The 24888-nt window shown below is 41.0% G+C and overlaps 1 protein-coding gene across 1 annotated transcript in view; it reads left to right on the top strand.

Annotated features, from left to right (window-relative positions):
* Window positions 1-24395, top strand: part of DST (dystonin) — a 111141-nt gene extending 86746 nt beyond the window's left edge. The window contains exon 4 of the mRNA XM_021717589.1: window positions 24105-24395. Within this exon, the coding sequence (XP_021573264.1) occupies window positions 24105-24395 (291 nt within the window). The remainder of the gene's footprint in view (window positions 1-24104) is intronic.
* Window positions 24396-24888: the final 493 nt, after the last annotated feature.

Below are 24888 nucleotides of genomic sequence, written 5' to 3'. Positions count from 1 at the left end.
AAGTTGCCCAGGCGGGTCTCGAACCCGCGGGCTCGGGCAATCCACTCACTTCGGCCTCCCAAAGCATGGGATTACAGGCTGAGCCACCGAGCCCGGCTCTGGGAAAGATTTTAATTCTCCATCACTGATGAAGCTTATCTTAGCTGGATAGGTAATTCTTGGTTGAAATTGTTTATCCTTTAGAACTTTGAAGATTGGACTCCAAGCTTTCCTAACCTGAAGTGTTTCTATGACACTTCATAGTTACTTCATAGATAGGTCTGCTGCTGTTCTAACTAGTCTTCCCTGGTTGGTAGTCTGACCTTTTTGTCTTGTTACCTTTAGGATTTTTTCTTTCATACCTACTTTGTGTAGGCAAATTACTATGTGTCTAGGAGTTGATCTTCTCATTTGTTGTCTTGTAGGGGTTCTCTGAGTCTCTTGTGTTTGAATGGTTGCGTCACTGATGAGATGAGGGAAGTTTTCTTGGATAATTTCATGGAATTTTTGTTCCAGGGTGGTCTCTCTCTCTCTCTGTCTGCCTCAGGAATTCCAATTAATCTTAGGTTTGGCCTCTTGAAATAATCACTCATCTCTTGGAGGTTTTGTTTTTGTCTTTTTAAGCTTCTTTTCTATGTTTTTAATAGTTTGGGTCAGTTCTATATTTTGGTCCTCAAGCTTGAGAGTCTTTCTTCTGCTTGGCTAAGTCTGCTTTCCATGCTTATCAGTTTGTTATTTATTTCATTCACTGTATTCTTTATTGCTATTATCTCAGTTATCAACTCCTTCATTCTTTCCTCTTGTCAGTCCTCAAATCTATTTATTCTCTCCATTAATGTCTTGATATCTGTGGTTTGAGATCAGTCATTCTGGGGGCTCTTCATTGTTTGAGTTCTGAAGTCTGTATTCTCAGTGTCTGACCTACCAGGGGTCTGTCTGTGTGAGACCCATATTCTTCTTTTGGTTTTTCTTCATTTGTGTAGATTTCTCCCCTCTTTTTTTTTTTAACCTCTTCTTTAATTCTGTTCTTCAGGGATGGGGTGGGAGGTAGCTTTTACTTCTGTTTTCTCAATCTCCTATTCTTCCTTATGTGGCTCTTCTGACTTTGTTCAAATCTGAAGCTGGACTATGGGTAGGAGGGCTGTACTTTTTCCAGTTTTGAGATTTAATTGAGGGCAAGCTGTAATTCAGAAACTATCTGCAGATTCCAGTATCCGCTGACAGGTATGTGGACTCTCTGGAACCCTTTTCTCACTGCCTTGCAATCTGTCCGTGCAGTGGGTGTATAGGTTTGCCGCCTGAAAGCAAAATGAGGTAAGAAAAAGGAAAATAATGGGAAAAGGAAGGAGGAGGATGAGAGGAAGGTAGAGAGAGAGAGAAGAATAAGAGGGAGAACAGACAAGCATACTAACTAACAAATGAAGAGAGACACGAGACAGAAAAGATAAAAAATATATAGTCAGTCATACACAGACTGACAAGTCCCCCCCATGTACTCTTCCTTAAAAATACTGATACACAAACAGGAAGTCTATAAAACCCCCCAAATAACAGAAACAAAGCAAGTTCGAACATGTAATCAAAAACAGAAAGAGAGAAGAGGAAAAGAAAAAAACACAAAACTAAAACAAATACAAACAAACAAAACTAGACAGAACAAAAAAAACAAAGAAAAAATATAAACAGAATAACAAAACTCGTTCTGAGGCAGTTCCTGTAACTTCAACTTCCTTTCAGCTCTGGTCTCCAGCCCTTCCCCTTTGCTTTCGGTGCAGTCTGATAGGGTTGCTCTCAGTTTGGGTCAGATGCCCCATGGACTGTTGTGGGAGGAGGGTGGATTAGTTCTAGACTCACCTGGTTTGCTGCTGCTGTTGTCAAGTCTCCCACTCAGATTTGATGTGCCTGTGCCTGTTCCTGTTCCTGTTCTAGCATGGGGGAGGGGCGTCTATCTCTCTGAGTTTGGTGAGATAACCTCTAGGTCCCAGGTTGGAGGATGGGTGGGGTTGGGTGGGGCAATGTAGGTCTTTGCCTGTCCTGGGATGGAGAAAATGACTCCGGCTGGCGTTTCCTCACCAATTGTGGGGCGTCTCTCCAGCTGTCCCCGACTGCTGTCTCCAGAGATCTGGGGGCTCCAGCTGCTTTGCTGTCACAGGTGATGGTGTCAGCCGGGCTTCAGGTGATAAGCGTCAGCAGGCTTTTCTCAGGAGAGCCCCGAGAACAGCAGGCAATCCTGCGTGCCAGCGGCTCCAATCTCAGAGTGGTGGAGGTTTGCAGTCACCTCCAGAGGAGAGTCCTGGGTCCATGAACCTGAGTCTCCCCTCAGACAGACTTTCACTCACCTGCCGGCACACACCCACTCACACGGTGTCTTTATCAGTACTCGCTTTTGTGGACACTCTCAAGTCTGACCTGTCTGTTGCCATCTTGCCAGAAATCCTTGAGATAATCTTTTTGATAGGGTATTATGGACCATCGAATACACTACAAATGTAGTTATGATTGCCAGGAGTTTTAGGCAGTGCGGTAGTGATGAGAGGGATGAAAAGACAGTAAGAGGTGGTTCTGACACTCATCATTGGCTCATGCACTGCTTTTTATTCATTTAAATTTACTTTTAATTTTTATGGATAATAGTTGTATATATTGTGGGGTACATGTGAGATACACACACACACACACACACACACACACACACACACACACACACACACACACACACTTAGAGACAAAGTCTTACCACATTGTCTAGGCTGTAGTGCAGTGGCTATTCACAGGTGCAATCATGCTCACTACAGCCTTGGACTCCTGGAATCAAGTGATCCTTCTGCTTCAGTCTCCCAAGTAACTGGGAGTATAGGTGCATGCCACTGTATCTGGCTTACTTGTGGTATTTTGATACAGGCATACAATGTGTCATGATAAAATCTTGGTAATTGAATATCCATCACCTCAAACATTTACCATTCCTTTGTGTTGGGGAACATTCCAAATCTTTTAGGTATTTTGAACTTAAATTTAAAATAAATAACTATTAACTATATTGTGCTACCAACACAGGGTCTTGTTCCTTCTATCTAACTGGTTTTGCACCCATTAACTGACCTTTCTTCATTACCACATCCCTTACCTGCTTCTGGTAACCACCATTCTATTCACTGACTCCTTGAGATGAATTTTTTTTTTTTAGCTCTCATACATGTGTGAGTATATATGATATCTGTCTTTCTTTGCCTGGCTTATTTCAGTTATAATAATGTCCTCCAGTTTGTATCCATGTTGCTGCAAATGACAGTATTTCATTCTTTTTTTTTTTTGAGTTGGAGTCTCACTCTGTCGCGCAGACCGAGTGCAGTGGCCGCTCCCGGCCACCGCAGCCTCGACCTGCTGGGCTCTGGCAATCCTTCCACCTCAGCCTTCCGAGTAGCCAGAATTACAGGCGTGCGCTACCACGCCCGGCTGACTTTTTGATTTATTGTAGAGATGAGGTCTTGCTGCCCAGGCGGGTCTCGAACCCACCGGCTCAGGCAATCCACTCACCTCAGCCTCCCAAAGGCGCGGGATTACAGGCTGAGCCACCAAGCCTGGCTTTCATTCTTTTTTTTAATGACTAAATAATATTCCATTATGCGTACATACAACATTTTATTTATCCTTTCTTTCATTGATAAACACTCAAGTTGATTCTACATTGTGGCTATTGAAATGCTTCAGGACGTTGGTCTGGGCAAATATTTCTTGAGTAAGACCTCAAAAACACAGATAATCAAACCAAAAATAGACAAATCGGATTAAATCAAACTACAAAGCTTTTGCAGAACAGAGGAAACCATCAAAAAGTGAAGAAACTATTTACAAATGAGAGAAAATTTTTTCAAATTATCTGACAAGGAATTAATAACCAGAATATATAAGGAACTTAACTCAATAGCAAAAACCCAAATAATCTGATTAAAAATGGGCAAAAGGTTCTGAATAGACATTTCTCAAAGGAAGGCACGCAAATGGCCAATAGCTACATAAAAAATGCTCGATATTAGTAATCATCAGGGAAACACACATCAAAACCATGGTGAGATATCATCTCACCTTGGTTAACATAGCTATTATTAAAGGCAGAAGATAATAAATTCTGACAAGAATGTGGAGAAAGGGAAACTTTTGTGCACAGTTGGTGGGAATGTACAGCTATTATGAAAAACTGTGGAGGTTTTTCAAAACACTAAAAAAAGAACTACTATATGACCCAGCAATTCCTCTGTTGGGTATATATCCAAAAGAAAGGAAATCAGTATATTTGCCCTTCTGTGTCTATTTTTAATTATTCTATGTATCTGATAAATTCTCACACCCTCCCATTGTAAATAAAGCTAGGGTCTTGACAGTAAGCTCTGTGGGATGATCTGGTCTCTCTCTTTCTGTTGGCCTGAGTCTTTCTATTCAAGGTCACTGTCATTCTGAAACACGTTGTATCATTCTCTTGTTTCTCTGTTCACAGTATTTTGTTGCTTCTCTGTGTATTCCTATAAAGCTTAAATTTTAACGTTTTAATTACTTTTAACTTTATGAAAAAGGTGATCATACTTTATGGAATTATTTGAAACTCACTTTTCTACTTAATATTCCAACTGTATTATTGAATGTCAGTGTAGTCCATTCCTTTTGACTTTTGTATGAATATACACTTGCTTGTAAGTGGGTATTTGTTTCTAGGTCTTTACTGAATGAATGCTTCTCTAAGTTTGCCTGTTCATGCCTCTTATTGTACATGTGCAAGTGTTTTTCTTGGGTAGATGCTTAGTGGAATTGCTGCATCATAGGATGTACATGAAAGACCAGTTTCAGGAGATGATGCCAATCCGTTTTTCAAAATATTTGCTCCATTTTAACTTTTATCACCATGTCTAAGTGAGCATGGAGAGCCGTGTTCTTTTCAACACAGTAATATTAGAATTAAACTTTTTTTTTCTAATTGAATACATGTAATCTGTTCACCTCACTGTGGGCCTGACTTGCTTGATATTAATCTTCTCATGTTTTTATTAGCCATATATGTTTCCTCTTTTGCAAAATATCTGTCCATTTCATTTGCTCTTTTTCTTGTTTGGTTGCTTGTGCTTTTCTTATTGATTTGAAAGAATTCTTTATATATTCTTTGTTCACTGAGATTTCATTTAAAGTATATTTTTCACGGCTTTGTTATTTTTGATAATATCTGATTCGTATCTCCTACTTTTGCTACCCTTTTCCCTTTATTTAAACATATAAAATATACTAATTGTATATTTAATGTCTTTTTTTTTTTTTTTTTTTTGAGTTGGAGTCTCACTCTGTCGCCCAGACTGGAGTGCAGTGGCCGCTCCTGGCCACCGCAGCCTCGACCTGCTGGGCTCCGGCGATCCTTCCGCCTCAGCCTTCCGAGTAGCCGGAATTACAGGCATGCGCCACCACGCCCAGCTGACTTTTTGATTTATTGTAGAGATGAGGTCTTACTGCCCAGGCAGGTCTTGAACCCGTGGGCTCAGGCAATCCACTCTCCTCAGCCTCCCAAAGGCGCGGGATTACAGACTAAGCCACCAAGCCCGGCTTATTTAATGTCTTTTAATTAATGTACCTGAAGTTTGTGTCTATGGGTTTGTGTCTATGTGTATAGTTTTCTATAGTTTCACCATTGGGCCATGTTTCATTGTATGCTTTGTGACTTTTTATCATGAGCTTATGTTTAAACTTTATCTGTGATAATTTTTGAGGCTTGGATTGAAGGTACATTTTTCTAGAGAGGATCTTTTTTTATTTTTTGCCAGGCGTCTATTGACTCGAAGAAATCTAAAAAGAAATTCCTAGTTTCAGAGTTTTTCCTACTGTACAGGTTGTGTGAACTTGGCCCACATGAGAACCAGCTTGTGGTTATTAAGATTTCTTTCCTACTCTGTCCGGGCACAAGCTTGAGCAGGCAAGTGTTCTTGCTATGTCAGGGTATTTTTGTTTTGATCTTCTAGTTCATGCTTTCCCTGGCCTTATCTGGCAGTTTTTCAGTAAGATTCCTCTGACTTGGTCTGCTGTCCCCTGGGCAAGTGCTTGGCCCTCAAGTGAAGCTTTAGGCCAGAAGGGGTCAGCATGGCATTTTTGTATTTGTGCTTTTGCTTTTCTACGTTTGTAGCCTCTGAGGATTTTTCTTACTTTTCTGCCCCTTCACTGATGCATTAAAAAACATATTATTGTTATTTTATCTAGCATTTTTAGATATTGTCCAGTAGGAAGGCTTGTTTGGATGTCAAGCCTGCAGTGTGTCTGAAAAATCTTTGCCCTGTTTTTGTATGACTAAAGAGATTCCCAAAATAGGTCCTCTTAGATCAGAGCCATGTGTACCCCCAAATTCGAGTGTCCATCCCTATTTAAAAGCTAAAAAAATCTGTATATCACCGTCAAAGTACACTAGCCCCGTTTCTGCCAAGACTTGCTTTTAGTTCTTATTGCTGGTATAATTTCATTTCTTTGGAGGGCTGTGCAGTACATTCTAGTCTTAAAGCAGATGACGCAGCACCTTCATTTCCCGCAGGGAGTAGAATTCATGTTCACATAGGGTGCTGAGAAGTGCTGTGCTGTAGTGACTCAGTTATTTTCAAGTTTCAAATTTCAGTACATTTTTGCATTTCAGTAAAGCCAAATCAACTTCCTAATTACATGATGTTTTGCTATAATTTGGAGCTGAATCTAAAACCCCAAATAAAGAAAATATTAACATGCTATTTTCATAATAAAATCAGATAAATTATGAAATGGCAATTGTGGCATCAAGTCATTTTATTTTGTTGTTGATTTATTCATTTTTAAATTTGTTTTTGGTAATTAACAACTTTCTAAAAAATGTTGTAGTCAAAAATACACTTTTTTTGGACGGGAGGGTGAGTTATGGATTTTGGAGAGGACATTTTTTGTTTTCTTTTTTACATGTGCTACACTATACATAATATCTTCATTAGTTTTTAAAATTAGTTCAGAGTAAATATAGAAACAGACTCCTTGGAAGTTTGAAGATGACACATTAAAGTTATTAGAATTTGGATATCAAAAGAGCTTTAGAGATAATGGATTTGTGGACAATTTAGGAACCTCAAAGTCATCAAACCTGATTGTCACTGCAGAATAGTGACCTGAGATGCCAAACATGACATATCTAGCTACTTTCTGAGCCATAATTGGAAACAAGACCACCCTAGTGGGAAATACTCTTCTATGCTGTATTATTTCCCTGTTTGTGTATCATGTTTAGCTAAGCATTTGCAAATTTTTTATACCTATAAATGTAAAAAAACATTTCTACTTATTTGTTTTGTGAAATGAACTGACCTCCCCATCATGCTTAAAATTATTTTAGAAAACCCAGACAATGTTTTTTAAAAAAGACGTAATAATCTTTGGAATTTATGGTAGTGTTAAGCAGGCAACACAGATTTCTCAAGTTTATTTCTAGAGCACGAGTAATCACTATGACTCCAGGAAAACTGGTCTGTTTATTACAGCAAAAGAATCAGGAAGTCTGAGATGCAGATGCTTCAGGATACGAGGGAAGTGAAAAATAGCTTTTTCTGAAATGAGAACCCTGCTTTATATAAACAACTGACTATCATTATTTCCTGTTTTCTAATGCTGTTAAAAACTGTTTTGGAACTTTATCAGCTCTCTGTAGCTCCAGTGATAACCTTAAACGAGATTATAAAAAAATGAAGTTATGAAGACACAGGCATTTCACATTGACAGCATTTTTATTGAAGCTAATGAATAATAATAACAGTAGTGGTGTTTCTTAAGCACTTCCTGTGAGTCAGGCACTGTGCTAGGCAATGGGCATTTGCTTATTTAGTCCTAAAGCCAACTTACGAGGTAGAATTTCTTTATAGATAAGTAAAACAAAGCTTGGCAAGCTGAAGTTGCTTTCCAAAGTCCAGTAGCTGATGGTAGTAAAGCTGGGCTAGGAGGTTCTCTATTACCCGTCTACTTAGCTTGCTCAGAGCGGTTTCATTTCTGATGTACAGTTAGGAAGGTTTAACTGTGGCTTGTGAGGCTATGTTGTGCTTTACGCCTTCTTGTTCTATAACACGCTTCAGGGGAAGTATTGCAGGCCGCCACAATCATGGGGGAATGGAGGATAACTAGGAAAAAATTAATATTTATTGCAGGAAATTGGTGCTAACTGAGTCCATACTTATTATGTGCCAGGCAGTGCAGGCGCCTTTACGAAATTCACTTACTAGTCGTTTTTCCATTCCACAAATACTTTTAACCTGCTATGGGCTTGCCCCCATGCTAGGAACTGGGGACACAGCAGGGAACAAAACAAAGTCCTGAAGCACATTTACCAGTGGGGGAAACAGACACCAAGTAGGTGAACAGGTAAGTACATAGTGTGTCAGGTGGGGACCTCAAAGCAGGTGAAAGGGATAGAGTGATGGCTGGAGGAGAAAGCTAGACAAGGCTGTTAGGAAAGAACCTTCCTTAAAAAGGTGACATTTGACCAGGCATTGTGGCTCACACCTATAATACCAGCACTTTGGGAGACCAAGGCGGAAGGATTGCTTGAGCCTGGGAGTTCAAGACCAGTCTGGGCAACATAGTGAGGCTTGGTCTCTACAAAAAAAAATAAAAAAATAAAAAAATTAGCTGGGAATGGTGGTGTGTGCCTGTAGTCCCAACTACTTGGGAAGCTGAGGTGGAAACAAATAGGTGACATTTTAGCAGAGACTTAAGGACACATCATGAGGCCTTGTAGGTCATGGCACAGGCTTTGGATTTTACCCTGAGAGAAGTAAGGAGGTCAGTTGGAAGCTCTTATTTATTAAATGTCTACTAGTACTTTGTGTATATCATTTCTCATCATTTCAGCAATCCAGTTTAATTTAGCTGTCCCTGAGCAGCAGATGCTGGGACTAAAAATCTCTCAGAGACTGAGAAGTTTACTTAAGGCTACCCAGTGATGACCGTAGGAGCTCTCTATCAAATGGATAATCTTGGCACAGCTCTTTAAAATGACAACTCTCATTTTAGGTATTTTCCTGTATGATAGCTTTGGTCGTTAAGTGTCTTGAGTATATTGCTCTTATCTATAAACAATTCTGACATCCAGGTATTATTCCCATTTTAAAATGAAGAAAGCCACATAGCTAGTAAGTGGCAGAATTGGGAACTGAAGCCCTGTTCATCTGATTTTAAAGCCTCTATTCTTCCTATGGTACTGTGACACTTCCCAGAATTCATCCTCTAACTCCCATTCTGGCAGGAAGCATTTTATCTGTGAGTCCCTACTTAATACGGAAAGGTGAAGAATTTACAATGTTGTAAAACATTTTACTTTTCTGTCTTTTCCCCCCTTGGCTTTGATTGCTTTCAGATGATTCCTTTTTGGAAGACATTTCCTGGTAAATTACTAATAGCTTAAAATGCCTTTCTGTATTTTATTATCCCTCCTATAAGTATTTTCATTTTATAAGCTCATCACAGTGATAGGAACGCTGAAGAGCGATTCTCTGATGGGAGCATCTCAGACAATATGGCACCAGTTTTTGGTGAAAGATCTTTCATCAGATTACATCAAAGACTATTCTCTCTGGAGAATCTGGAAGGCAGGTGAGAAGATAAGGCCATCTGTCTCTGTGACTCAACAGAGCAGGAATGATGAACTTTTATTCTTAAGCCCAGAGGAGGATTGTCACTATTCAATCTCAGGCCTGTGCTTTAGGTGGTGTTTCTCTTGAGTGGTGTACTGAGTTGGCCCCATTATGTTTTCATTAGGACAGACTCATTTGACTCCTCGAATCTCTGCCTCTGTGATGGTCAGAAATGGCTCCAGGAAAAATTGTGAAGTAGGCGAAGTTCATCTTTCTTTACCTGTAGGATCCTCAGTGTTTCTTTTTATCTAACATTTCTGCAGGACATAGTCTGGTGACCTTATTCACACCAAAGTACACATGATTAATACTGTACCCCTTGATGTTTTTCATCCACGGGAAGCGTGGTTAGAAATAAAAAGCTTTAAACCAAAAGAATGAGTTATTACTGGAAATTTAGGGAACAGTGTGCAGGTGATGAAAGAAGGTGAATATTTGTTTCAAATCCTCAGAATGATATACTTTTTGGTGATATAACTATAATCACTGCTTTTCTAAGTACTTTATGCCTGGTTTTCATTTTATCTTAGAATGAAATGCTATGAAAATGTACTGAGTATTACGTGCTAGGCAGGCATTATATTAGAGGCTTTACAAACAACATTTGATTTTAATACTGTCTAATAGCCAGCAAGTAGGTATGATTATCCCTTGTTAGAGTATAATCAAGTTAGTTAACTTAAAGAACTCTCTTATATAGTAGCAGGGGGAGTTATTTGTGGAGCTGGAAGAAGCACTGTGGTATCCTTACCCAGGCTGCATACTTTACTTTCCACAAAATTATAAAATATGAATTATAGTGGGTGTTTCTACTTCCTTGAAATGTAGTACAGGTGAGTCATAAACCTCTTATAAAGTAAGGTGGTAGCCACTTATATTAGGGTTTCCAGAGAAACAGAACCTATAGGATATACTGGTTATCTCACACATTCACACATATAGACACAGAGAGAGATTCATTAATTTTAAGGAACTTACTCATGTGAACGTGGGGCAGATCTGAAGTCTGTAGGGTAACTGGGAATTTAGGAAAGAGTTGGTACTGCAGTCTTGAGTTCAGGTTCTATAGGGCGTCAGACTGGAATCCAGGCAGGGTTTCTGTGTTGCAGTCTTGAAGCAAATTCCTTCTTTGGGAATCCATAGCGTTTGCTCTTGAGGCCTTCTACTCATTGTATGAGGCCCACCCACATTATGGTGGGTAATCTGTTTTACTTGAAGTCTACTGATTCAGATGTTAATCACATCTAAAAATACCTTCACAACATCTGTGGATGTTTTGCCAAAAACTGGTCACCATGACCTAGCCAAGTTGGCACATGAAATTAACTGTCATACCAGCCAAAGGTGATTTTCATGGAATACACTTTTGAAGGTACCTAGATTCTTCACATGCCAGTTCTCTGACTGGTTCCATGCTGTGGCCACAAACACAAGACCAGGTCAGGAGGAGACTGACATATGGCAGGAAGGAACAGCTGTTTATATACCCTATGGGATGTGTGTTTCTGATGTAATTCATCATGATGTTTTCTGGACACAGATACACATTTTAAAAACTTCTTGGCTTTATTATTGTTGGAGGAAGCCATGAGGCTGGCTGCGAAGTCCCTGTTGAGGAGGCAGAAGAAAGAAAGCTTAAGCAATATATCAAGGTCAGAAGGGCAGCTGGGAAGAGGAGGAAGGGCGAAAGATAGACATTCACACAAATCTGAGTGTACTTTATGACTAAGGAGGAGAGGTTGTGAGACCCAGAACTGGATCACAGGATAATTAAGTGAGCAGAGAGTCCTGTACTGAGCACTGTAAAGGAGGAGTGAGTCTGCTTTCTAAGTTCGGTGGGAGCAGTGTACCTATACTTATAGACAAGGAGAAGTCCAAAGAAATAATATTATTATTATTATTATTTAATTTTATTATTATTATTTCATTATTATAATAATAGTGTTATTATTGTTACTATTATTTTGAGTTGGGGTCTTATTCTGTTGCCCAGGCTAGAGTACAGTGGCACAATCACCGCTCACTGCAGCCTGAACCTCCTGGGCTCAAACTATCCTCCTGCCTCAGGCTCCTGAGCAGCTGAGACTATAGGAGCACACCATCATGTCCAACTATTTTTTAAATTTATTTGTAGGAATAATTATTTGAAGAGATAAGGTGTTGCCCAGCCTGGTCTCAAGCAACCCTCCTGCCTCCCAAATTGCTGGAATTACAGGCATGAGCCATGGTGCCGGTCTGTTTTTGTGTTTTTTAAGTAGAATATATCATGGCTCATACAGTGTTGCAAGAAGTATGTGTAAATGGCACGTCTGTGGTGTTCTTCCAACAACTCCTGTGTGAAAGAGGACAATGAACAAGATTATTTATATGCTCTTACTCTCCTTGTGCATGAGAAAAAGAGGAATAAAGTGTGGAGTGACTCAGTGACGCCTTGTTACCAGCACACTGCCCTCCCAGCAGACCTTCACATGGTACTGACTGCTGCCACTTCTCTAAGGAGCAGGTTTCCTGGGACTCACTGGCACATGGGGCCAGGGCTGTTACTAGGGGAAAAGTAGGTCTCTTGGAGGTCGGTGTCTTGCCAACTTTGTACCTTAAAACGGACTGAGTCACCACACCCTAGGTGTCTTACCAGAATGAGCCTCGACGTCTCAAGTCCTGCTTATACAATTTGTCTGGGACTTGCTCATTTTCCCTCTAATGACAGCCCTGACTGACTTCTGGCCTTCTCCTCTCTCCTGCAAGGTCAACTCCCTGAACCTTTTACCCAGTCTGCCACAGCCTGGCCTTGCTCCAGCTGTCTCTTTTCCTAGTCTCTAAATATTTCTTGAATCCATCGTCCCCTTTCCTGTCTTTAGTATCAGCGCTTTGATTCAGGCTCTCTTCATTTATTGCTGGGCTGTTCCAGTAACTGCTACGTAATCTTGTGTGAGTTTGACCTCTCTTCAGCCCATGAGTCACCCAGCCATAGGGGCAAACCACTTAGAAACCTTCAGCAATATTCCAGCTCCTGCCAGATGCCATCCAGGCTGCAGCCTGGTACATAAGGCCTTCCTATTGCCAGCCCTCAGCTCCCTCCCCAGCCTCTTCAGCCATCGCCTCCACTCTGTGCTCCTTAAGCACCTTGTGCTTTGCCTACTTCTCATCCTGTATTCTGGTTGGATAACCTGTAGGTCTCAGCATCTCCCCGACCTCCACTATTTTCTTACTGGTTACTTTATTTACCTGTCTTGGAATGAGGTGGTAATAAACATGCAAGCAAGCAACTACATTTACTTCCTCCCTGGTTCTAGAATGATACAGAGCTGTTTGTCCGTCCTTCCTTTCTTCCTCCCTCCCTCCCTCCCCTCCCCTCCCCTTTTTCTTTCTTTCTTTCTTTTTTTTCTTTTGACAGGTTCTTGCTCTGTTGTCCAGACTGGAGTACAGTGGTGCAATCATAGCTCACTGCAACCTCAAACTCCTGGGGCCAAGCAATCCTCCTGCCTCAGTCTTCCGCGTAGCTGGGACAATAGACATCAACCACCATGCCGGCCTAATTTTTTGTAGAGATGAGGTCTCCTATGTTGCCAGGGCTAGTCTCAAATTCCTGGCCCCAAGCAATCCTCCAACCTCAACCTCTCAAAGTGCTGGGATTACAGGCTTGAGCCAGTGTCTGGCCTCAAAGCAGTCTAAAAATGAAAAATGGTGCTGAAGTTGGAAGAGACGGTAGCTGCTGTGGTGATCCTCTTGGTGGGATGTATGTGTGTGTGTGTGTGTGTGTGTGTGTGTGTGTGTGTGTGTGTGTGTGTGTGAGAGAGAGAGAGAGAGAGACACTTCGGCATCTATAGCCCTGGTTGTGGCAGAGCTTCCTCTCTGAAGCTGTATTACATGGGGCCATGCCCCCAGGACAGTGAATTCATTCCACAGGCATCCATCAGAGGCCCATTCCTAGGAACTGGATCTTATAGTAGATAAGACACAGTCACTACGCACACCATGAGTTTGAGTCTCAGCTTGTGAACTCTGGTATAAGATAAGATAGATCACCTTCTCTTTGTTTCAACTCAACTCAGGGTCTGACTCCCAGATCCCCAGTATACTGGACCTGGTGCTCCCCACTTCCTTCACATTTGGGTTCTGTTAAGGTTCTGGGGTCCTAGAAGATCCATGCATGCCAAGGTGTCAGGGAATGGGAGGGAACACTTGGGCCTCCAGATTGTCCTGACATACCTCCTGTGACTGCCCCATAGGGCCCTTCAGGCCGCTTCTAGGTTCTTCTCAGGATACAGGGGTCTTTTGAAAGGTTAGCCCTGTGGTCTGCCCCTAGACATACCAGGCAGACATTTCTCTCTGGGTCTTCTTTTTGGCATTAAGGAAGTCCCCTGCTTCAGGACCCACAGATGCTTTCTCTGGCCCAAAGGAGCCTTTTTCATAGGCAGGGAAATGTCTTTTTCTCCAGAGACCACTCTACAAACCTAAGCAGGTTTAGACTTTTGGAAAATAAAAGTAAGGTATTCTTGGAGGCCTCTTTTACTTCCTGGTTTGCCACATAGCTTTCCTTAGGGCGAAAGTAAGGAAGGGATAGGCCCTGGTCACCTTGCGAAAGAGAGATCTACTGCAAAGACAAAGTGAAACCTGCAGCGGCCCTTAGTACAGATATAGGGACTTTAAGTTACATTGTTGTTTTGGGTGGATCCCAAGTGTTCTAAGACTGGGATGTGCAGCAGATCTTAGCGAGAACACAGAGAGTAGTGAAGGACATTTTGGATGAACTTAGTGTTTATTCCCAGAGGGGAGACTGCGGTTGCATTGGTTTGCCCCGTGCGATGTAAAGCATCCCTGCTGAGCAGAATTTTCCAACAGCTCGGAGGCATTGGACCATTGTGTGTCCAGGCTCCCATCCCTGGCCCCATGTGGGTGTGGCTTAAGGTAGCAGAACTATTTTTACTTTGTGCCGGTGGAATAGCCCTGCCCTCCTTAGAAGAGGACATTGGGAGTGCCAGGTGCTTTAAGTTTCATTGACTCTGCTTCTTTGCTATAGCAATAAAAACTTTTATTTTTAGTGAAAAAATAATCCTTCCACTTAATTTAAGTAGCAACTGTTTGAATTGAAAGAATAACTGTGTGAAAGCTATTATCAAAAGCAATTTTCTGAAGCCTAATTAACAACGACAGGTAATGAAAATGGAAGCTTCAAGAAGGTATAAAGACATAACCTTACTTATGTATCCATCAGGAAGGATCGAATATCTAGAATTGCTTTTTTTATACCTATATGTTGTCTAAGTTTTTGTTGTTGTCTTCAGCAATGGAGACAATGAATTTAAAAGGGGAACAAAAACCCCTCTGAATAAAAGAACAGAAAAGTAACGACATGGGGTATCCTGAAGCCATACTTGGGAAGGATTGATGTAGGAACTTCAAGGCCTTTTTATAATGAGAGCTCTTATTAAGGAGACCCAGTTTCAAGAACTTCTCATTTCTGTGTCTTTATTGTTTCCTATTTCCTGGAGTAACAGTCGTATTGGCTCAACTACAGGCAGTCACCTACCCCTGGATCAAACAAGTGTGAACAGGCATTATCATCTAATAGCTAAAATCTGTTAATGCTTCCTACCTGTTAGGTGTTGCTCTACTCTAAGTGCTTTTTTGTGTGTTATTTATTCTTTCCCTACAATACTGTATATTAGGTACTGTTATGTTTTCCATTTCACAGATGAGAAATCCAAAGCTTGGAAAAGCCAAGCAATTTTCACAAGGTCACATAACCTTTATGCAACATTCAGTCTTTGGCATGACAGGTGCATATTGTTATGTTTCTCACTTGGTGGCATAGATGGTAATTGGAGTTTGGTCTCTGCAAGGGTCCTGTGCCCATACCTTAAGGCCCACATCTTCCAACAGAAGTCATAATGATATCTTTGCTATGAAGTACTTGGAATCAGAGCCTCCTCCGTGACACAGGAAGGGGAAGGACAGATGTGTGGGAGCAGTTCAACCACGGGTGGGGGCAGGATCACAAACTAGTGGGGAGTCAGCAGCTGGAGCAATGGTTGTGTGGCCCAGCTACATTCCTTATGTATATGACTCCTACAGTTCTCTTCCATTTCCATGCACAGTATTATGGAACACTGTAACCAATGCACAATCATTATACCCTCGAAAGAGTTGGTGTCCTGAATTCCAGTGTTCTTTCATAGCTGGTGAACTGGGCCTCTCCACCTAGAAAGAAACCTTTGACTTCCTTAACTCAGCCTGAAGCCTTTTCCCTTGAGTCAGAACCAAGCTGTAACTTTCCCTTTCTTTCTGTCTCCTCTTCCTCTTCAGCTCCACCTGGGCTCCTCTGCCTGTCAGAATGAAGGGCTCCTGAAAATCTCCTATAAAAGGAGACAAAGCTGGCTAACTGAGTTCCCACTAAGCCAGACACCCTTTCCATTCCCACGTAATACTTAAAGGTGGTTCTGTGTGAAAGACCAATTAAGAGCCATGTATTTGATAAAAGAGTATATACTTGAGTTGTTCAACTGATTTTAGAAAACTTTTTTTGACTAAAGCAAACACAAGGTCCCCAAAGTTTACCATATCTGATTTTGTCATCAAGTGGTTAAGTACACTTTCATACCTTTACCTTAACTGCTTTCTTCTGCATCCATTTATTTGTGATAGAGGTTGTTTTCCCTGAGATCTCTAAATCAGATAATGTGTCTCTTGCTTTTTGACTTGCTTATTTTATTTTATTTTTTGAGTAGGAGGCTCACTCTGTTGCCCAGGCCAGAGTGCAGTGGCGTGTTCATGGCCACCACAGCCTTGACCTACTGGGCTCAGGTGATCCTTCCATGTAGCCGGAACCATACGCGTGTGCCACCACACCTGGCTCGTTTTTTATATTTATTGTAGAGGCGAGGTCTCGCCAAGTTGCCCCGGCTGGTCTCGAACCCCTGGACTCAGGCAATCCTCTCGCCTCCCAAAGTGCTGGGATTACAGGCACAAGCCACTGTGCCTAGTGCAACTTATTTCTAAAACAAAACTAGTTATATAAGAATAGTCTTGGGCCATACCATGTATTTTTATATAACATGGAAGAAGTTAGTATTTGTGCTTACTTAATTCAGGGGATTTTAAAGAAAATTGGATCTTTAATTTTTCTAAATATTGAAGGAAAAAGAAAAAATTCTTTTTTGTTTACATAAAGTGTCAAAATTATGTGATACATATACATATATATGTATATATATGTTTTTCCCTTTTTTTTGAGTTGGAGCCTCACTCTGTTACTCAAGCTGGAGTGCAGTGGCATGATCACAACACACTGCAGCCTCGACCTTCTGGGTTCAGGCAATTCTTCTACCTCAGCCTCCCTAGAATCTGGGACTACAGGCACATGCCACCATATGTAGCTAATTAAATTTTTTTTTTTTTTTTTTTGGTAGAGACATGGTCTTGCTATGTTGCATATGCTGGTCTTGAACTCCTGGGCTCAAGTGATCCTTCTGCCCTGGCCTCCCAAAGTGCTGGGATTACAGGCATGAGCCATTATGCCTGGATTGTATATTAAATGAAGAGCAGAGGAACTACTTTTGTATCTTTCTGTCTCAAATTATGGTTAGGACTGAAGCAAGCAGATCACCTTTCTGTGGTGACTTGTTGACATAGGCCACTGATTCTGGTGCTTCTCTGTGTTTATAAAAAAATGTTATAAGAAATTTCTTAGATCGAAACTATCACTGTGTCCTTGCAACTGAACTTTTTGATCTCCTGAGAACAGGCCTAGACTAAGCAACACTTTAGAAAACTGAAAAAGACCTTGCTATGTATATCCTTCCAATTCTTCATTTAGAAAATATTCAGACTTACAGAAAAGTTGGAAGAGTAGACCAATGAATACTTGTTGTTAGCCAGTTGTCACACTTGATAGTTCTCTCTGTTTTTATATTGAAACAATTTTTAAAAAGTACAGACATTTTGAGTTTCCTCAGCCTTCATCTCCTCTGGATAAGGTCATTTCCTGCATAAACACTATTATTATACCTTAGAAAATTGTTACCATTATTATACCTTAGAAAATTAGCAATAAATTTCCTAATGTCATCTAACAAACAATCCGTGTCGCATGTTCAGATTTTCCCAAAAAATGTCTTTTTTTTTGAGTTGGAGTCCCACTCTATTGTCCAGGCTGGAGTGCAGTGGCACGTGTACATGGCCACCGCAGCCTCAACCTGCTAGACTCAGGCGATCCACCTCAGCCTTCCAAGTAGCTGGAATTACAGGCACATGCCACCATGCCTGGCTAATTTTTTTTTTTTTTTTTTTTGGTTTATTATAGAGATGAGGTCTCGACAAGTTGCCTAGGCTGGTCTCGAATCCTTGGACTCAGGCAATCCTCTAGCCTCTGCCTCCCAAAGAGCTGGGATTACAGGCACGAATCACAGTGTCTGGCTGTCTTTTTAGCTTTTCAAAGAAGAATCAATACAATATCCAACCAAGGTTCATGAATTTGTTGTGATTCGTTTGCTGTTAAAATCTGGAACAGTCCCTTCTTTTTGAGTGTGTATGTTTCATGTCACTGATCTTTTTGAAGAATCTAGGACAGTTGTCTTACAGAATATTCCAAAATCAGGATTTGTCTGTTTCCTCATGTGCTTTTTATTTTTTGTAAATATTTTGAAATAGATATACAGAAATGTGCATTGATCATAAGAATGTGGGTTTGGAAAGTTTACTTTGCAGCTTCTGGGATTCTAAGAGTCTGGCTGTTTTACAAACTCTTATCTCTGCACTTGTTTCTCCATTGCCTTTAGAGAATGCCAAGTGCCAAGGCAATTTCCTGGCACTTCCCTGCAGATCAGGGTGCTAAGGCTGGGAGGCATCCAGTTGAGGCAGTTCCATTGTACTTATCTCAGATCCCCCACCAGAGTTTCAATTAAATAAGTTATTGTTCAGCTCCCCTTCTAAAAATGTGGCATTATGTAATTATCCTGGCTTTATTTGGGTTGTTTTTATACCATGTGAATGAATTGGCTATTAGAAAAGTCAATTTAAAGCTTTTGGTGATCTAATTCAATTGTTAAAACTGCTTTAATAACTAGGATGTAGAAAACAAAGTATAGCAGGTCCTTGAATAGCACTGTTTTGTTCAATATCATTTTATTATAACCTTGATGAGGAAAAAAAAAATTCCTGGCTGGGGCCACTGTCTGTGTGGAGTTGGCATGTTCTCCCCTTGGGTTTTTTTCTGGATACTCTGATTTCCTTCCTCATCCCAAGGATGTGCACATGAGGTTCACTGGTGTGTCTGTGGTCCCTGTGTGAGTGTGTGTGAGTGGGCCTAGGATGGGAGATAGGACAAGACACTTGTCCCTGTCCAGAGCCAGTTCCTGGTACCCTGAGCTGCTGGGACAGGCTCTGGCCACCAGCAACCCTGCACTGGAATAAGCAGATTGGAAAAGGAATGAATGAATGAATAAATAAAAATTATCACAAAATAAGTATTTGTAAGGTCTACAGTAATCAAACAAATTCATGACAACAAGTGATGTGGTGTGAAAGTGCTCAGTAATGCTGCCCTATTTGTGGTTGTTTCTGAACTGTCTGGTGGGAGGAGGCACTCCTGACAGTATTCATTTTGCAAACATTTATTCCTTGATTGAACCCACTACCACTGTGACCGCTGTCAACCACTGATTCACCAAAAATGGTGGGGTAAATAACTACTTTTTGAGTTGGAGTCTTACTCTGTAGCCCAGGCTGGAGTGCTGTGGCACACTCACGGCCACTTCAGCATCGACCTGCTGGGCTCTGGTGATCCTTCCACCTCAGCCTTCCAAGTAGCCAGAACTACAGGTGTGGCTACCACACCTGGCTAATTTTTGATTTATTGTAGAGACGAGGTCTTGCCAAGTTGGCCGGTCTGGTCTCGAACCCATGGGTTCAGGCATTCTACTCGCCTCGGCCTCCCAAAGTGCTGAGATTACAGGCTGATCCACCGAGCCTGGCCTGTAAATAACTACTTTACTTGTCTTTATTAATCTTCTCTGTATGCATGTAGAGCTCACATTTCAGTGTTTAATATTAGAAGTATTTGGGTCTTTATTTAGAAGTTTGGTGATTTTTTTTTTTGACCAGAGGTATGTTGTTGGAGCTTAACTCTTTGCTTATATCAATTAACCTATGGTAAATTGGTTTCATTATATGTCATTTCACTTAAAGTTGCGATTTTCAAGAACCTATAAACAATGTTATGTTAAGTGAGGACTTAGTGTACAGGATTTTTTGGTTTGTGACAATCTAGTGCTTTTTCAGTTGTAGAGATTCAACATCAGTCCAGAGGTGGCTCATGGTTACTTATTTACTTATTTACTTGTTTATTTATTTAGAGTTGGATTCTTACTCTGTTGCTCAGGCTGGAATGTAGTTGCAGGGTCATAGCTACTGCAGCCTTGAGCTGCTGGGCTTAGGTGATCCTTCCACTTCAGCCTTTCAAGTAGCTTAGACTGGGACTACAGGCATGTGCCACTGAGCCCGGCTTATTTATCTATGTATGTATTATGCATATATGTATTTATTTATTATAGGGAGGAGATCTTGTCACGTTGCCCAGTTGAACTCCTAGGTTTAGGCAATCCTCTCACCTTCAGCCTCCAAAACTGCTGGGGGTTCATGGTCATTTATAAAAAAGAAGGCAAGAAAAAAAAAGAGGCCAACTGTTAAAGAATACTATGACTTGGGCCAACTCTATCATTGTTCCTCTGATCGCCCTGTCCCCTTGGTGCCGCGCCTACTCCACAGCTCTTTCCTGTATCTTGTTCTCAACATACATGCCAAATGGTGAAGACAAATGATGGTGTCAATTAGGGTCTTAACCTGGGGTCATTGGGTCAACAAATCCCATAAAATGGTATGCTAAGTTTGCATGTATTTGCTTTGTTCTGGAGGGAGGTTTCCATAGAGTTCATTAACTTTTCAGGGGTGTCCTCGAGCCTGAAAAAGTTAAAAATGCTGGCTTAAATAGTCACTTCTTTATAGAGTCTTTGCTATTTTCTCTGGCCATTGACATGGTATTTTTTTCTTTTTGGTAACTTTTTGTGCATTTGTGTTGAATTAAAAAACTATAAGGAATCAAATTAACTGCATTCAGATTCTTAATCATCACTCAAACATAACCACTATTTGCATTCTGGGATCTATCTATCTATCCATCCATCTGCACACACACACACATGCGTGTGTACATATGTACATACACAAATTTTAAGGAATCATTCTATACAAATTATTTCTTTTTTGGTTAAATGTAGATTAACAACATTTTTGTTTAATTGATGTAGAGTGGTCCACGATGTTGATATGCTATATTTCACCAATCCCCTATGGATGGATGTAGATATTGTATTTGTATTTTAACAGGAATCAAACATTAGGCAACAAGAGTAGAATAATAGATAGGAACATGGAGTTTTTGTTGGTTCAAGGAAGAGTCTTCTTCCTTTGTCCTACGTTTCAAAACCCCACATTAAATGTTAGGATCTGGTCTTTGGGTCAGAGAACATGTTAGCTTTTCCCAAAACAAGCAGAAGGGAATTGTACTCACATATGCTTCTTAGCTCCCAAAGTGATCTGACAAGTCATTTCAAATCAATAAAGGAAATAATAGTTGTTTTTTTTTTTTTTTTTTAAAATAGGATTGATCCACTTCAAAGCAGCTTCATTTAAATCCATTCTCAGTTTTCAGGGTTCAAATGGGCCTACTTTTGTATAGTTTACCTTATATTTTTAAAAAGTATTTATGAAAATGTGGGAAAAAAATCTGTTTAATTGGTAAAATGCCTGAATCTTGTAGCCTGGGAACTACATGTTTATATTTGCCACATATAAACCTGTGTGATTTCCGTGTGTGTGTGTGTGTGTGTGTGTGTGTGTGTGTGTGTGTGTGTTCGTTCTATATTTTCCTTTACTGTCTTGCTGAAAGAAGTGTTACTGATTGTCTTTCTTTTCTCTTTTATCTGTTTACCAATGACACTACCAGATTAGAGGCTGCACCAGTCAACACCCTTGGGTCCAGGGGTGGTAACTGTTCCCATCTGGCTACATGTGATTAATGGTGTTTATGTCATAGCATAAATCACATTTTGTTGTTCAATCAGCTGAGACTCTGGCCATTAAAAAAATTTACTCTACAAAAATCAATAACCAGTGGTTTTTGGAAAGGAGCAGCTCTTTAACAGTTATTCTCCAAGTCTGTCTGTTAAGATAAATAATCAAATTACCATACTCACTAAAATAGTGCAGACAACAAGAAATATAATCTCACAGATAAAGGATGACCTTAAGTAAGGACAGGTAGGAAGACATTTTAAGGAAGACAGAATGCAACCAAAGAAACCCAATATCCTTCTAAAAGTCTTTAAGAATGTTACCCTTTTACACAGAGCCAGCCAACAGTGAACACTCAGAGTACTCAAGATGAATTTTCAGAACAGTATGGAAAATAAATGAGTTGATAATCATATACTGTGACTGACCTAATGCTATTCCCAACTCTCTGTGGACTGTACAATATAGAAAGTAAATTTTATTTACTATTTATTTGCCTCAAGTTTGCCTAATACCTTTCACTAGGAAAACATACAAAATCTAAATAAGTAAATTGATAGCCAAGATAATGAAAGTTTATGTAGAATAAAATGGAAGGCTGCTTTTTTGGGAAAGAATAGAACTAAGATAAATCTTACAGACCTCACTTTGTGGGAGGTACCATGTAGGTTTTCAAGGATAGTGTTGACCATGTGTGGCCATGTGCCTGCATAGACTGGGATTGGTCAGCGGTCCTGGTTCACTTACTGTTGATTTCACACGCCTTGGATGAGTGCCTTGTGATGTGGCTCCCGCAGCCTGTTGATGCTGCAGTTACCACTGCTTTTGTGGCCTGCCCAGTGTTTTTACTCCAAATCAAGCATGCCTCACTGATTCCTGTCTGCAGCTTGCTTCTTAGGAACCTGTGGCTGCAACTTACATTTCAGGAGTTTGAGTTATACCAGTTTGCATCTTCCCCATGAACTTTAGCAAAGTGGAATTCCTAGTAGGAAAGCGAAGATTTCCCTTGGATATTTTACTTAATTTATAACCCTGTTTGTGGCAGAGATAGTCAGCATTCTTGTTTCCTCTCTAAATCATCACAGACATAACCCAGTAAAGAAGGAAAGAGCAGCCCCCAAAAAGAATAAAATCATGTCCTTTGCAGCAACATGCCTGGAGCTGGAGATCATCATTCTAGGTAAACTGATTCAGAAACAGAAAACCAAATTCTGCATGATCTCACTCATGTGGGAGCTAAATGGTTACAAAGATGGAAATAATAGACACTAAAAAAGGAGGGATGGAAGTAGGGGGATTAGGGTTCAGAAACTACCTATGGTGCACGTTGTTTATTATCTGGGGAGTGGGCTACCTGAGACCCAATTCCCACCACTACACAATATATCTATGTAATGAATATGCATGTGTACACCCTGAACCTAGAATTAAAAAAAAAAAAGAAAAAAAGGAAAGAATAACATCTTGTGCTTTGTCCCTCTATGGAAGATATAACCCTTTAAAAAAATGCAAGACATGAAAATGCAGATTTGCTCCTACTGAATGGAGTGAGGACTAACCTTCAGGCTAAAGCCTTGGAAAAAGCATTATGTTTCCCGTTTCACTGTGTAATGACCTGGAGCCTAGAAGGGCTCTGTTTCCTGTCACTGCACTGTATCATTCTCATTTACGTTATTGGCAGCTGCTACTTTGCTAGAAGTTTAAATTATCTCAAGAACTCTAAACTGAGTTCAGATGTTTGTTTATTGGCGCTGCCTTAGGCTTCTGAAAACAGTCTTTTGTGTTCTCCCAGTCAAGAAAAGGCTCTTCTCAGAATCAACCCTTCCTCCCTCCTTGCTCTTTTCTGGGAACCTGCTTCAGTCTCCTGAAGAAAATTAAATAAAGAGGACAAGGGGCTGCAACCTGGTCAGAAAGGAGTCTCCCGTGGTGAGGCGACTTGAAACGGAAAAGAGTTGGGACCCAACATCCTGCGTTTGTGCTTTGTTTTTGAAACTTCGAATTAGTTGCATTAATGAATTAACCAGCTTCTGGTCATGGAAAATGTTTCTCCTGTCCTGGTGGGGGAGCCAAATACTATAGATTTGTAACAGGAAGGCTGTTGATCCTGGCTTCATTGTTGGGCCAGTCATTCGTGAGCTGGTGGCCGGACCGCAGGCCACACACTTCTTCCCTGCAAATATCCATGTATTGGGACTGCCGGGCATTGTTTCTACTCGTGGAGACTTGGCCAGGAAAAGATGGTGAGCCTCGGGCTTCATTTCTTTTTGGTTTCTGGGTATCCCTCAGCTCTGAGGATGGTGCAGGATGCCAGACCCTGTGGCGGGGGGGGGTTCGATCGATGAGCATCTGTGAGTGTTTTGCTGCTAATGCTTCGTTCCGTGTCATCCTCTGTAGAGTTCCGGGAACGCGTCCTATCGCTGCTCTATGTCTTCCTCTGCGGATTTTTCCGATGAGGATGATTTCAGCCAGAAATCTGGCTCAGCATCCCCAGCTCCGGGAGACACCTTACCCTGGAATTTGCCTAAACATGAGAGATCGAAAAGGAAGATTCAAGGGGGTTCCGTGCTGGACCCTGCTGAGAGGGCTGTGCTTAGGATAGCAGGTAAGAGCTTTGGGGAAGGGGAGAACGGGCTCCAGAGTTGCGGAAATTCACCCATCTGCTCCCTGAAGGCGGTTGGGAGCTGATGCTCTGGGCCAGATCCATGCTCAAGGTGGGGGAGGAGGATGACCGGTGTTTACTTCATGCCTCGTTTTACTGATGGAGCGACTTGCCCTGCCTGCTGTGACTAAGCTGTTTGGCCCTGCCTTCTGGTTGGATGAATCAATTGCTTTGAAATGCAAGGAAATATTTATAGGCATCTGCATTAAACTTTCTGTTTACATGTGGGAGCCACCGCACCATTCTGAAAGTATGAACTCTGGTGATGCCTGAGGTATTTGCTGGAAGCTGCCAGAGAGCAGCCTTCGTTTTCAGTTTTGCCCAGGGTCACTGAGCTACATAGACTGAACTTTCACTGTTTTTGGTACCCAGGGTTGCAGAGCATATTCTGGCAACTTGGATGTCAATTTTTTAAAAACTGTGGCATTTCTGTCTGCATCTTGTGTTATAGGTGCTTTCTGTCCTTAGTGCTTTTGAGGGTTTAGCCATCCTGCATTTCTGATTGATTAATATACAAGA

Source organism: Carlito syrichta, unplaced genomic scaffold (genome assembly GCF_000164805.1).
Source record: "Carlito syrichta isolate Samal-C Ts95f unplaced genomic scaffold, Tarsius_syrichta-2.0.1 Scaffold309876, whole genome shotgun sequence".
NCBI lineage: Eukaryota > Metazoa > Chordata > Mammalia > Primates > Tarsiidae > Carlito > Carlito syrichta.
The sequence above is the reverse complement of the archived record's forward strand: the minus strand, read 5'-3'. Positions and strand labels throughout refer to the sequence as shown.